At 35.8% G+C, this 15,856-nt stretch overlaps 1 protein-coding gene across 3 annotated transcripts in view; it reads left to right on the top strand.

Moving 5' to 3' along the window:
• The window catches only part of LOC126827188 (neuroglian), a 91,651-nt gene that overhangs the window by 51,188 nt on the left and 24,607 nt on the right, over positions 1 to 15,856 (top strand). For all 3 annotated transcript variants that reach the window (XM_056102374.1, XM_056102373.1, XM_056102372.1), the window contains exons 2-7: positions 6,723 to 6,861; positions 8,234 to 8,351; positions 8,835 to 9,241; positions 9,983 to 10,111; positions 13,614 to 13,716; positions 15,344 to 15,534. In XM_056102374.1, coding sequence (XP_055958349.1) covers positions 6,789 to 6,861; positions 8,234 to 8,351; positions 8,835 to 9,241; positions 9,983 to 10,111; positions 13,614 to 13,716; positions 15,344 to 15,534 — 1,021 coding nt within the window. In that variant the 5' untranslated portion in view covers positions 6,723 to 6,788. The remainder of the gene's footprint in view (positions 1 to 6,722; positions 6,862 to 8,233; positions 8,352 to 8,834; positions 9,242 to 9,982; positions 10,112 to 13,613; positions 13,717 to 15,343; positions 15,535 to 15,856) is intronic.

Here is a 15,856-nt window from a genome sequence, read left to right as displayed (position 1 = left end):
TTTCACCAGGTCATCTGCTAAAAACCCCAAGATGCAAGCGAATTATTGAAATAAAATTGAACCATATGTTACTCCCGAAATGACCTAATTTGTGTCGAGTGGATGTTAAACCACATTTCTCTCTCTCCCTTTACAGACAGAACAGCAGGAATTTATTCAAGTGATCTTGTTAGTGATTATTGATCTTGATGCAAGTCATTGTTGTAGAAATTACATCTCAACTCATGTGATCTGAGTCTCCTCGAGATTAACTAAACAATAACAGGTTTCACGATAGTAATATAGGGGACAATTCAACGATTTCGTGAGTAAACAGAACTCAGACAAATATTTTATCTGGTTATGTTGATGATTGATTATTGTTGAATAAAAGGTGCATTAAATATTATGTTTGGCTTGGCAATGGGTTTTGTTACATGCTATGTTCCACACTTTCGTGCGATGTGTTACGATAGGAGTGTTAATTGAGTTCATGCTCTGGTACGTGCAGATATGTTCGGGTACATTTCGATATGATCAACACAATTGCTACAACTGAACTCAATATATGATAAGACCTGATAGGATCACCATGATTACTTCACGATTTAAAACAGGATTTCAATCGCAAGCACGAATCGTGATTGTGGGAACCTAGCATAAGTTATTGTTTTAATGCACAGAGAGTATTGAAATAGGCAAGCAATATATTTTAATCTCTGATCGTGTTTTAGAAAGATTGTGATTGAAACAAGATTTTTGAGAATTTTCACACTGACTCCCATTTCTGAAGTTCCAAAGATGAAATGGGAGCCACTGTGACTCAGTGAGTAAGATGTTGGCTTGTTAACGTGGAGGCCCGGTATTCGAGTCTGAGAAAGTACATAGGGACTTTCCCTGTATCGGTGATGCAGGATGAAGTGTCTGGAAAGGAAAAATGTGTAGTCATTTGGATGGGACATTGTTGTGCACGTAAAAGAACCCTTGATATAGTGCCTTTGTCCGGGCAAAATTTCCCTCACAACACAACAGATCAGTAGGAGAGAGAGAGAAATGGGGTTTAACGTCCACTCGATACAAACTAGGTCATTTCGGGACTAACACATGGTTTAATTTTATTTTAATAATTCGCTTGCGCGTAGGGGTTTAGCAGTGGGAGGAAACCGGAGGACCCGAAGAAAACCCACGAGGTTGGACAGGCGACCCTACTCCTTGCCACGTACAACCAGGGATTCGAAACCACGCCAGTTGACTCAATGACAGAATTTATGGTACAGCGCGCACATGCTAACCATTCGGCCATCCCCCCCCCCCCCCAGATCAGTAGGACGTTAAACCCGATTTCATCCAAGGATGAATCATTTACCTTTCTTAGAGAAACATCACTGTTTATCCAGCATTGTGTATAAAACAGTAAACCTATTTGCGTGATGATTTTGCTTTATCTGGACTAATATTTTTTCTATCAGCTGGAGAATAAACATGTCTCCCCACACAATGAAACAAAATCTGATTAAATCATTTGTCTGGAATCATTCATTTCTTTCTCTCGAGATTACAGAATATTGTATTTTTTGATGTTTATTAATAAAACCTTTTAGAGCTTTAATTTAATCTAATTATTTGATATTTGATATAATGGTAATCAAGCTAGGGTTAACCAGTGATTTAATTTCTTGTGTGTCGTTGACTTAAAAATTTGGTATTTTGACTTGTATAATTGTAACTATAGTCCTGTTTAACCAGTGATAAAATTTCTTGTGTGCTATTGAGTCATTGACTAAAAACCATTCGTGGTACCATTGTCCTAAAACTAATTGGATACGATAGTTTCTTTGACATAAGGAGGTAAAGCTGACCAAACAAAGAAGTACTGATCCAACCTTAGTAGAGCTTAAATTGACTGACAAAGACTATTCTCTGACCAATAATTACTGCTATAAGATGCGTCATGGTGATGCAGCGACCAAATTTCAACATGTGTCGTAAACCACAAACAGGAAGGGCACACCCTTATTTTAGTGGAGAGGTCACTCAAACATCTGGAGTATTAAACCATCCTGGAGAGATGCAACAAAGGGGGTTAATCCTCAAGGGTGCTATCACTTTATAGATCAGGGGGGGATCAATCGTAAATTTGTAGCTCTTTGTTGATTAGTTGTTTGAACTTGAAATTGACATTACTACTTTGAAGTTGTTAACAGGCAGAGAGAAATAGGTTTAATGTCCACTTACCGTAGACTAGGAACATTTTGTGTGTAACATGGTACATTTGTATTTCAATAATTATCGCTTGTGTATAGGTAATTTTAGCATTGGGAGGAAACGGGAGGACCCAAAGAAAACTCTCGAGGTTGGACAGGTGACCCTACTCCTTGTCATGTACAAGCTCTCAAGATAGAAATCATGCTACTTAACCCTTACGATATCAGGCACGTGTTGGACCACTTGACAACCCAGCCCCTGTTTCATGTTGTTAATTCAAAATATGAACATGCAAATAATGAATAAAATATGCAATTAACATTTATCAGTAATCGCTAAATGTACCTGCTGGGTTATTATTCATTGAATAGCAGGGATATTATAATTGTCTCTAGTTAATCTGTTTTATGACATGGATAATATCAGATGGCCAGCTTGTTGAACTTAAAGAATCCACATTCATCTACAGAATTTTGATTAAAACACCTGAAACCTTGATGAATTTCATTCAATTTAAAGGTGCCGATCGTTATTTGAGAGATTATTTAATCCCTTGTGAAAGTTGAATCTCTAAAAGGAATATCAGCCCAAAAATGGTTCCGTTCTGTACAGTATTTATAATTATAACGATATGGTGAATTAAAAATTCACAACATGCGACAACCTTTACAGACGATATCAACAAGCCAGTATAAGTGATTGGTAAATTTTTTTGAATCTAATTAAATCCAAGCTGACGATTTTCTCTCGTTGATATTTTAATTTTGTTGTCTTAATTAACTATTAAATAATCAATTTTAGAACATTTTAGCGTGGATTAAATAATGAAAAATTAGATATTTCAAGTGATGATTAGTGGCTTTAAACATCGGGAACCTTGTTGAGTTTCATTCAAAACACTGTTCACGGTAGTATATTAATGTTCTGGTAAATAACAAAAACTACTTGTAGACTAATTGTTTAGCCGCCTCTCTGTTCACCAATAACGGAAGCTGTTGCTCCTGTGATACAGCACTGCCTCGTTCCACCTGAGACTCATTTTGTGCTCCGGTCCCCGATGCTTATATAAAGGGAACATCTGCACAATCTCACTTAAGCCTGACGTAGGGTTGGGCAATATACTGGTTTTTGGTATATCGAGATAAAATCATCAGCGATTTTATCATATCAGACTTACCTAAAAATATCAAAAAAACGGTATATCGTGATAACCAAAATTATTGCGATATGATAATTATCGTGTCCCAATACTGATGATAATACATATATGCTAAATCATCTCCTATGACATTCTAACTATTGATGAAATTAAATTCATCAGTAAAAATAGCTTTATTACGTACCAGCTGGTCTAGGGTAAAGCTCCATCATGCATTCTACCGATGTTACCAACAAGAATCTGACATCAAGCTGACGATTTTCGACCAAGGTATTTAAAATTCAACTTCTTAAGACACATGTGTATAAATTATCACGATAATATCGTTTATCGTGATATTTGATAAATTATTATCACAATATCAGTTTTTCATTATCGCCCAACCCTAGCCTGATGAGTTCAAAATGAACGAAACTACTCACTTTCTGAGAGAAATCTGGAACGACTAATCGCCACTCATAGATTTCTAATTACTTCTAGACTATTTGTTAAAATCATCTCGGACCCTTATCTGTTAAATTGGACAATTATTATTATGTAAACAGTGGCCAACATCAAAGAAATCTATTTTGTAATCTCCGTAAATTTACATAATATTACCAAAAATATTGTCATTTAGATTAATCATGAAATTCTGTAACTACCAATTTAAAGACAATGGAATCTGAAAAAGGAACAATTTTATTGTCAAACAGACAATAAATCATGTATTTACGATACTTCCATAATGATACCAATTACAATTGACATGGTCCAGTCAAAGAGAATTCCTAGATCTAATGACCGGTCATTATCATCTCCATATAAATTATCTGATCCACCACCAGAATATGTTTGCTGGACATTTGTCCACTTGTTAAATTGAGCGTGTAATAGGCCTTTGTTCGTGTGGACATTTTAGAGTGGTCATTCACTCCGGCCAATTACCCATCAAGTAGAGGATCTATAATGACTTGTTTTAGTCAATGACCATTTTGATGTTTAACCTCCGAGTTAAATATTGATAATAATAATGACCATTCGCGACATAAAAATTAATTAGTTTAAAAGTAAACATTATCAAGTCTATGTCTTTAAATAATACAAATTGAAATTATGTTTTTGTGAGTCCGTCTTTGTGAGTCTGGTTAGAGGAGAAAATTAAGACTTTAAACACCATTTCAGTCATTTTGAGCCACAAGATTGTTTCTTAAAAATTAGGAAGCGATTATTGTATGATTTATACAGAGATAAAAGAAGTAAAGATAGCCAAAAACAATAGATTAAAGTTTAAAGTAGCTAAGTCTCTAACTCAATATCGTCCAAAGTATTCGACATTGAAAACACAAATTATTTGTCGGTTTAAATCAACATTGATGTTTTGATAATATCGGGAAAAGATGGGCTTCTGATATCCAATATTTAAAACAAAATAAACATTTTACCATTGGTACACAATTGTACCATAATGCGTTTCAGCACCATTTGTAACAAGGGACTCGAAGAATGAGGCTATAGACAAATTTCACAAGTCATGTCAAACAGTGACGACTTATTTTTATCTGAAGAACATGTGCAATAAATACTATCGGTGTAGACTTGAATAACCAGACGCTAGAGATTGCCATTCGATTGAGATTTGTGGCGCATTTCGCTGAACATAAGTCAAGTGATTAGAAATTAGAGGAAACACAGAAACGATTAAATGTAAATCAGTTTATATACATCCATATTACATTATTATATGCGTTGTGACCCATTTGTGTCAATTTCTAGATTTCAAATAGTAGCGATTTAGCTCCGTTAAACAAGTTTGAACCAGGGAGGTATTCTGGTACGAAGGTCACTGCTCTATAACTCGACCACCACTGCCCCTGTAAAAAGCAAACTTAGTACCAATATGATTAGCCTTTTAGCCAGGAACACATTAAAGCCTTTATACAAACAGTGGTACTTGTATATTACATCAAATGTACATGGAGTAGAAAAATAGACATGTTGTTAATAAATTTATCTAATTTGAAATGTCAGATCAATTGAATTTCATGATAACTGTTTCAAGATGGATACTGTAATCCTGTTAGATGTATCTCATTCCTGTCAATTCTGTTAAACATACTTGTTTGATGTTATCCAGCTTTCTAAATGTTCACTGGGGTTTTAGACAGAGAAATTGGGTTTAATGTCGTAGTCCACTCGACACAAACTAGGTCATTTTGGGAATAACATGGTTCAATTTTGTTTCAATAATTCGCGCGCTGTATTATAAGTTCTGTCATTGAGTCAACTGGCCTGGTTTCGATTCCCCGGTTGTATGTGACAAGGAATAGGGTCGCCTGACCAATCTCGTGGGTTTTCTCCGGGTCCTCCTCCTGTTTCCTCCCACTGCTAAGACTCCTACGAGCAAGTGCATTATTGAAATAAAATTGAACCATATGTTAGTTGAGTGCCATCTCTCTCTCTCTCTCTTTCTCTCTCTCTCCCTCTCTCTCCCTCCCCCCTATATTTGTAGAGTGCACACATTATATTTAATATATAATGTCAGTGAACTAATATGTCAGTAATTATAACCTATCTTCTCTGTCATTACATTTTGATGTTTAATATATTATTATAACCTTTGACCCTAGTAGTATCATGACCCCTGACCTCTTGACAATTCATCAAAATAATAGTTGAAATATGGCATGTGTTTAAACATTGGGGGTGCTCTTCCGGTTGAGTGTGAGATGGTTTTGTCATAATATATAACACCTGATTGTGGAATCGCACATATGTAGAACTGTTTATGTTATTTGTTCAAAAGATAGCTATTTAATCTGAGATTTTCATTCAGATACTTTTGTGGCTTTATCTCTGAACTTTTAGTTACTTTTAAGATTTAAAAATTTGTTACTTGGTGATTCATTTCATTGTATCAATTTCTGAGGATTCCATTATTACGTCACACTTAAAGATCGATTTTCCCTAAATACAGTCTTTTTCTTGGATTATTCTGTCCATATTAAGGGTTGCATCCTCAAAATTTTGGATACTTTATCTTAGAATTGTTATACGTTGAACTAACCGGAAGGTCACAGACTCTATCCTAGTGTTAACCAAGAAAATTCCTCAGGATTTTTTCAGTGGGTCAGAACAGAGGACCTGGCAAGGAAAAGTGTATAGCTATTAGTATAGGACAAAAAAGCAAACAAAATGCTAAAAACAAGTTCCAGTGTATACCATTGCTCACATTTGGAAATCGGGCGTATGCCCATTTTCATTGCCTCAGATGATGGAGAAAAGAAATATGTTAAAACCCTATTTAACTTTTGAAATGAATTGAACTGGAACAGTTTTCAGGAATCAGATTTACTCGTCAAATGTTTTTAATAATTTGAACTTTATTTGTGTTTTTCAGGTTGTAGGAGGGGTAGTGTATTCAGACCAGATGACCTTTAGAACAAGTTGACCAGCATCTTCAAACATGATTCCTAGATCCACAATAACCGCTTATTTACCAGTCCTTATATTACAGATAGTTTTATTACAGTTAACAGGTAAAAATATCTTTTATTCAGGAATTTTGACAGGGAGGATGCGGGGTGGAGACATATGGGGATTTAACTCATGAATTTGACGGAGAAGCGGAGGATCCCTACCCCTTGAATTCCCCCTCTGGACATCTACCTGTTATTATATTTAAGTTTTTCATTTCTCAGTTTAAGTTCTAGTTTTAGGTTTATGAAAATTGAAAATGTACAAGTAAGCCAGATGTAACAACTCGACGATTAAATAAAGGTTTAAATTGTACCATGATTATTTACAAGCCATAGATTGAATGAAAACCGTGAACTGGAGTGCATTCGTAATCAATTCCATGATTAAGTAATGAATTGGGATTAAATAAGGCTATAGGTTGAATGAAACTATTATTACAGTTTATTCGTAATATCATTTAATCTTGTGCTCTGATGGATCGATGTGACAATTATATCTTTTACATCATCACAGCATCCGATTACTGTAAATTTTACCATGATATCATCTGGTTACTTCAGGATCTGTAAATGTTACCATGAGAGGATCTGGTGACTGCAGGACCTGTAAATGTTACCATGAGAGGATCTGGTTACTGCAGGACCTGTAAATGTTACCATTAGATGATCTGGTTACTGCAGGTCCTGTAAATATTACCACAAGGGCATCTGGTTACTGCAGGTCCTGTAAATATTACCACAAGGGCATCTGGTTACTGCAGGTCCTGTAAATATTACCACAAGGGCATCTGGTTGCTGCAGGTCCAGTAAATGTTACCACAAGGGCATCTGGTTACCGTACTGCAGGTCCAGTAAATATTACCACAAGGGCATCTGGTTACTGCAGGTCCTGTAAATATTACCACAAGGGCATCTGGTTACTGCAGGTCCTGTAAATATTACCACAAGGGCATCTGGTTGCTGCAGGTCCAGTAAATGTTACCACAAGGGCATCTGGTTACCGTACTGCAGGTCCAGTAAATATTACCACAAGGGCATCTGGTTACTGCAGGTCCTGTAAATATTACCACAAGGGCATCTGGTTACTGCAGGTCTAGTAAATGTTACCACAAGGGCATCTGGTTACTGCAGGTCCAGTAAATATTACCACAAGGGCATCTGGTTACTGCAGGTCCAGTAAATATTACCACAGGTCCAGTAAATATTACCACAAGGGCATCTGGTTACTGCAGGTCCTGTAAATATTACCACAAGGGCATCTGGTTACTGCAGTTCCAGTAAATATCACCACAAGAGCATCTGGTTACTGCAGGTCCTGTAAATATTACCATGAGAACATCTAGGTTACTGCAGGTCCAGTAAATGTTACCATGAGAACATCTAGGTTACTGCAGTAAAACAATTAATTTATTAAATGTTTTGTTTATTTTAGGTGCCAATTATAGTCCACCTCGGATAAATGAAAATGCGTTTAAGATAAGGAATGTATATTTTAAAGAAGAAGAAGATATAGAACTTCCATGTTCTGCGGAAGGTACCCCTCCACCAGTGTAAGTTTATTTACTTTTATTTATAATCGCCGACCATCTTCGTTACGGAGCCGCTTAGGCTCTCTAGCCAGGAGATCCTAAGTTTGATCTTGGTGTTGTTCGAGAAAGTTCTCCAGGATTTTCTGGATTGGTTTTCCCTGGTCAGTGGTGTGCACGAACGAGGGCCTTGCAAAGAACAGTGTCTAGTCGTACAGATGGGAAGAAACACCGAAATAAGAGTAAGCCATTGCGCCTCTCTCCAGGCATACTGCCCATCTTCAGAAGCCTGGTTGGTGCAGAAGAGTAGGGCGTTATACCCAGTTTCTTTATTTTATTCCAACCTCGTGGTTTTTCTCCGGACTGTCCGGATTCCTCCCACTGCTAAAGACCCCTATATGCAAGCGAATTATTGAAACAAAATTGAACCATATGTAAATTTTAGTCTCGAAATGACCTAGTTTTTGTGGAAGTAATTTTGATGTATTTTTTTATTTTGTTTTTCAGGTATTCGTGGATAAAAGATGGCGAAGAAATAGATTTAGAATCTCCAGAAAATAAAGGACGCATGTCTTTTATTAATGATGGAGGGTCGTTACACGTTAAACCCGCCAAAATAGAGGATGAAGGAATATACCAGTGTCGGGCACGAAACGCCCATGGTATTAGTTTATCTGTGAAAGTGAATGTGAGACAAGCGAGAATCGAACCTTTTAGAACAAGAGAACCAGAATTGTTACGACCTCTCTTGTCACATGCGTTAAAGTTAGTTTGTGTTCCACCATTAAGTGTTCCACCTGCAAAGATTAGTTGGATTATCGATAAAGGACTTGATGATGAAGATCAAGACTCAAACGACCAGGGTGCTTTTAATTCTGTGAATTTAGATGATAGGATTACAATGGATTTTAGTGGTAAGAAACGATGGCTTCAAAATTTATTGTTTATAGATTTATTGAAATAGATTTTATGTATTGAAATCTGTGAAAATTAAAAATGCTTTAAAAGAACGGATTACTAGACCCGGAAATAATGTCAGGCACTAATAAACTGAATGCATGACATTTTTTAACTCTAGGAGGGCCCGGTTTCGATCCTGGTGTTTTTCCCTTGTCAGTGGTGCAGGTTGGAGAACCTGGCAAGAAAAATTGTTTAGTCGTTCGGATGAGATGAAAAACAGGTTCACCCATATCACCCATATCACCCATTTGAACGACTATACTTTGTCCCTTGCCAGGCCCTCCACCCTGCACTACTGACAAGTGGGAACCACACCACAAAATCCTGATAAATTTTCAACGCAGGGATCAAACATTCGGTTTAGTGAGCCACCGCGGCTTCCCTTTATGTAGTAGACATGGTCTCTCCGGATACAATATAAGGTGGACTGTTGCAAACCACAAATAATAGGTTGAACTGGACTAGGATAAAGATTTCTGAAAGCGATTGGAACCAAATTAATCATTCTCTAACGAAGATGTCTCCTTCATCTGTCTGTCTGATGTCACACTTTTTAGGACACAATATCCTTGCTTCGAATTGAGATAGAATGTTAAAACTTGACATAGGCAAAAAAGATTCAAGTATAAATTTTATGAATGGTTTGAATATTAAATTAGACCACGATAAGTCATAATAATTTCGATATGTTTCAGGTAATTTATACATCACTAACGTAAAATTTGAGGATGCTCAGAATGGTAATAAATATGTTTGTATGGCTAATAACGCACAGGTACGATCGTTTAATCAAGGTGAAGACAAGATAGTAGAACCACTAGGAAGTAAGTATATTTGTCCCTTAATCCAATAACTCAAATAAAAACATTTTGATAAGGTGTGAAATATCATTCATTATTGAAAAATACAAATAAATGGTTAAATTAGACCCCAAATCTGACTGCATATACAAATATATCTACCTTTTGCCTACCCATCTAATAGACCATTATACACCATATCTACATAATACACCATACATAATATACCAATACACACCATAAACATAATACACCAATATACACCATATACATAACACACCATAATACACCATATACATAATGCACCAATACACACCATAAACATAATGCACCAATACACACCATAAACAACACACCATTACTCACCATATATACATAATACACCATTACACACCCTATCTACATAACACACCATTACACACCCTATCTACATATGGTGTTTAACCCCATTTTTCTCTCTATATATATATAGCATCATTCATATCCTTATTAGGATTTATTTTCTAAAAAAAAATTATATTTTAAGTTTTATTTCTTTTTGTTGATTTTTTTTATGAACATTATATTTTATTTTTAAAACAAATTGTTGCTATCCATCTATATAGCATCATTTATATTCATATTAATTTATTATCTAAAAGCATGTCTTTGATTATTTATGTTTTAAGTTTTAAAACTGCTGATTGATATTTGCATTCTTAGAAAATATCTTTTTTCATGGCTTCATCCTCACTGTAATGTACTCTGATTTATTATTTGGCTGGAGGGCCTGACAAGGGCAGATGTCTAGTAGTTCGGATGGGACGAAAAACCAATGACCCGTGTATACATTGGCATGCACGTAAAAGATCCCTTGGCGGTTGGAATTCGATATAAGAGTAGGCCACCGCCCGGGCAAAATTTTCCTTATAGCACACTGTATGGCGTATGCCCGTCTTCATTAGCCTTGTCGGAGCAGTACAGGAGGATGTTAAACCCCCATTTCATTTCATTTCTAATTCATTTAATATTTGATTAAGAAAACAAAACAAAATTGTCAGCGATAGATAATCTCCCGGCTTGGATTGAATTGGATTAAAAAGAGGCCCAGTTTTATACATCCACATTGAAATATTGTCATATTGTCGTCAATACCATCTGTCGGTCTGGCATCCACAATTGCTTGTGGACGCTCTAGAATCTATTTAAAGTTAATATCCGATTGACTTTAAATTTATATGCACTGTTTAAGGTCATGAGACGAAGAAGCCAATTGATTTTCAACGATTTCTGAAATTACTTCCAGAGTTAAGGCCCTTGATATTAAATGTTTTGGTATACTAAACGTTAGAACTAGAAGCCAAACAATTTCTATTGATTTCTGATACTTACTTAATGTGTGTTGTAAATGGTTCATTACTGACAAAAGAAAAAAAAAATGCGACAACACTTGACTGTCCGGTCGACTTACATGTAACTGCTGGGGGCGTATCTTTTTTTGCCTTTCAACCTATCTTTACTCCTTTTAGAGATTCGACTTTCACAATATTTTAGTTTCCCAGGGATTCAAAATCCATCATGAATGACAATCAGCAGTTTTAATAATTTATTTTTGTTTTATTATTTATTAGGGTTATGCTTTATTTCAAGTGAATCTTATTTGAATAATTTATTCTATTATTTGATTATGTTTAGTTGAAGGACAGTGTAAGTTATAAATAGTATTATATGTAATCAGGGTGGATTGGTTTTTGCTTGTACAGTCTGTTAGCTTATTAGTCAATTCTTGACATCTAGAACTTGTAGGATTGTATAACATATATTTTATCTAATATAAATAATGTACTAATGGCACATTATTTGAAATAATGATACACCAACATCAAAGGGTCAAGTCACATCTGTATTATATATCCATATACATGTATAATGTATACTAGGTTGTGAATGTTTATTAACAATAATAACCAACCTGGTCACTATTATAAATGTCAAATAATCTTGATCTGATTAAACCTGAATGTAGAACTATAACTTGATCTGATCAAACCTGAATGTAGTAGCAGGACTACAACTTGATCTGATCAAATCAAGATGTAGGTGGGACTACAAGTTTTGCTAGTTGATTTTTGAGCTTGTAGTTTTGATTGACAGGTCGTTTTGTCCTAGCAAACGTTTCCTTGCTTGCCAGACATTATAATCAGATCACTCAGTATGTTGAAGAATTCTGTTAGATTGACCTAGACTTTAGAATCTGTAATAATATAGTTAGTCTAGTTTAACCCTTTAAACCTGAGCTATCAGACTTCGAACCCTTATGCTGCAGGGCCCCGTGAAAGAGCAGCCAACTCCCTGGTCTCGGCCTTCACATCTATATATATAGACACCAACTGTTAGTTTCTATAGCACCCCAAGGTAAAATATTAAAGACAAATCAAGAAAGCAACGTTGTGGTGCTCCAATACGAGCAGCTGGTTCTATTCAGTTCAGACATCGGACGTCTAGGCAACAACTGTCACAGGAACGTCCAGGGACCTGTGGGGGAGGGGGGGGGTTAAAAACTTTAAAGGTGAATACCGACTCGAAAAATCTATTAAACAATTAAGATACCTGTAAAGGTTCTGCTATCAATGAACTAACAAATAGAACGCTTGCTTATAATTAACAACAATAGCGCATGATGCCAATATATTAAGATGATTAGAATATAGTTATAACGTAGAGGTAGTAAAATACTAGTTAAACACTGACTCTGTCGCTACTTGTATGCATTTGTATAGATTTCAAGAGGGTGCAGGTTTGGAAGAGTGGATTTTATACAATCCTGGAAATAATGATTTAGGCCAGATCTGGCCCTGGTTTCACAAACCATTCTCAGTAAGAATTTACGCAACTTTCAATCACTGTTTCTGAGAAATATCTTTGATCCAGAAACACAAAACTTTGCACATAGTTTCTTATTGATGTATTTGATACATTAAAACAACCAAAGTTTTATAGCTTTTGAGCCTTCGCCCCACAAACTTGTAATACAAGCAATTATTTATAGTATTTCTGTCGTAGAAACTCCTTGGATTTAACCATTTGTGCATTTCCATGGAAACAAATTTGGCATATTTTTTGCCTTTTGGTATACATGGGCGTGAGATGTTTATAATAGAATCATTTTGGTACCAGAAATAATTATTCTCTGAAGTAGGAAAATATAAGCTAGAAGTTATGAATTACATTTTTAGTACTGTTAGATTTTACTTTCTTATATCTTTTTATTTTTCATGACATAATGCTGGCCATGAATTACCCCTTTAGTTCCTTTTGTTATCCTATATTTTAAGTTAAATGATTTTCAATTGTGTAATGTTTCAGACCATTAGAAAATGGTGTATATTAAAGAAAAAAAAAAGTTCAGTCTTTAATTATTGTTGAAGAATTTTGCCCAGATACGATCACCACCACTGAATAATTAGACGAACTAATGAATAACAGTAGGAAAGAAATGGTTGTAATATATTCCAGTTTAAATAAATCAATTTTTGTTTTGTTTCAGTGCAAGGTTCAAATCTGCCCGTAGAGATGTTGTGGCATTCTAATACTGATGTAGAAGGCCTGGTTGGAAGAACAGTTCGATTTAAATGTATATTCTCTGGAAAGTATGTAAACGATGTTGTCGTGAACCTAGACGTTTTATATTGATATTAGATTTAAATGTGGCCCTAGCAGACGAATGATTAATACTAATTATTTAAACAGATAGGTTGTTTTGGCATCAGATGAATTTGAATGTCAATATATAGATAAAAACGAGCCATGACTGGTTTCCACGAAATGATTCCCCTGAGAAAAATAAACATTTTAATATTGATCTCGATGAATGATCTTAAGAATTTTATGCTATACGTCGATTTGATAAAAACATAAATTTTATTTTATTTGTTAAACCTTTAGCCTTTGGACTGCCTGAAATTGCTGCTCCCTCTAGGGTATCAAATTCTTAATCTTTTAGTAGGCCTACTCTGGCTGTCTGAAACCCCTGTCTCCTTTAGCATCTCAAATTATTCTTATCCCTTTCGTATTTGGGCAGCCTGAAACTGCTGCTCCCTATAGCGTATCAAATTTTTAATCCTTTAGTACTTGGACTGCCAGAAACAGCTACCCCCTTTAGCATCTTGAATAAAAAATTCTAAACCATTTACCACTTGGGACTGCCTGAAACAGCTGCAGTTCAGCTGCACCCTCCCCCCCCCACCCCAATTCTTAACCATTTACCAGGACTACCTGAAACTGCTTCTCCCTCTAGTATCTCAAATTCTTAATTGCACTACCTGAAACTAGCGCCTCAAATTCTTAATTGCACTACCTGAAACTAGCGCCTCAAATTCTTAACCCTTGGACTGCTCGAAACCACTGCCTGAGCCGCTTGAGTAGCCGTGAACTATTTAAGTACTGTATACTCCAGCCAGTTGAGGCAGTCTGTGAAACAGTTGTTTCGGGCTCCAACCTCGTGGGTTTTCTCCGGGTCCTCCGATTTCCTCCCACTGCTAAAGACCCCTACGCGCAAGCGAATTATGTAAATAAAATTAAACCATATGTTAGTCCCGAAATGACCTAGTTTGTGTCGAGTGGACGTTAAACCCCATTTCTCTCTCTCTCTCTCTCTCTCTAGTTGTTTCGGGCAGTTTTTCGAAAATGAGCTGCAAAACTGAACCCAAAAATGTGATAGAATATTTATAGGCAGATAACCAATGAAATGATAGGTTCTTTTGAGTTCTTTTGAGCTTTGTCTTAATGAATGCACAGAATTCTGGGAGATACTATAGAAGTATTAAAGCAAAAGAAAAATGGATGGTAGATGTAAGCAAGTCTGGACATAATGCATCTGTCACAGATTTTGTCAGACACAAATTACCTCACGTTTTTATACACCCACATTTTCATGTAGACGCATTATGCTGTCTCCCCTGTCCGTCTGGACATCCGTTCTCATTTGAATTGGACCGTAACGTAAGGATTATCCGATTTTGATGAAACTTAAAATATATATGTTTATATCCCAAAGATCTTGGTTCCTGTTGATATTGTTGAATGTCGGACCATAGCATCCTGGATGATGGCCCATGATTGTACGAAAAATCGTTTTTTAGCTTATTCTCTGTCCATCTCTTACAAAATGTGGGCGAATCTTGCATGACAACTGCTTGTTAATTCGAATATGATGAAAAATACTGAATTAGAGGTTGAGCTTCTTTAACGATCTTAATTCATTATTTCAAATTTCAGTCCACAACCCCATATTACATGGATTAGAGTAGAAAAGAAAGCCGAAGCCGATAGAATGAAACAGAGCGCAGATAAATTTGAGTTTGTTATAAGGAAAGTTCAGTATAGTGATGCTGGTGAATACGAATGTGCAGGATTTAATGGAATTTATGAACATCCAATCAAACATCGTTTCCGTTTGAACGTAGAAGGTAAGAACTACATCGATTATAATTATACTCTGGACAAAATACTGTTAAATTTTGTATACATGTTTTGCCCATAAATTTCTGACATGTCCTACGTGTACTCATGCATGTCTTACCATTGGTTGTGAGAAAAAATGGGCCTTCACCTTGTATATGAAATGCAAGATCGTTTCCATCGGAACATACATGATTATACTCGGGACAAAATAGGGTTAAATTTGTATACGGTGTCAAATATGTTCCCACATGTCTTACTATTGGTTGTGAGGAAACATCAGGACTGTCAGTTGATTGATTGTAAATCAGGACTGTCAGTTGATTGTGT

The sequence above is a fragment of the Patella vulgata genome, chromosome 7, assembly GCF_932274485.2.
Source record: "Patella vulgata chromosome 7, xgPatVulg1.2, whole genome shotgun sequence".
In the NCBI taxonomy this organism is placed as follows: domain Eukaryota; kingdom Metazoa; phylum Mollusca; class Gastropoda; family Patellidae; genus Patella; species Patella vulgata.
The sequence above is the reverse complement of the archived record's forward strand: the minus strand, read 5'-3'. Positions and strand labels throughout refer to the sequence as shown.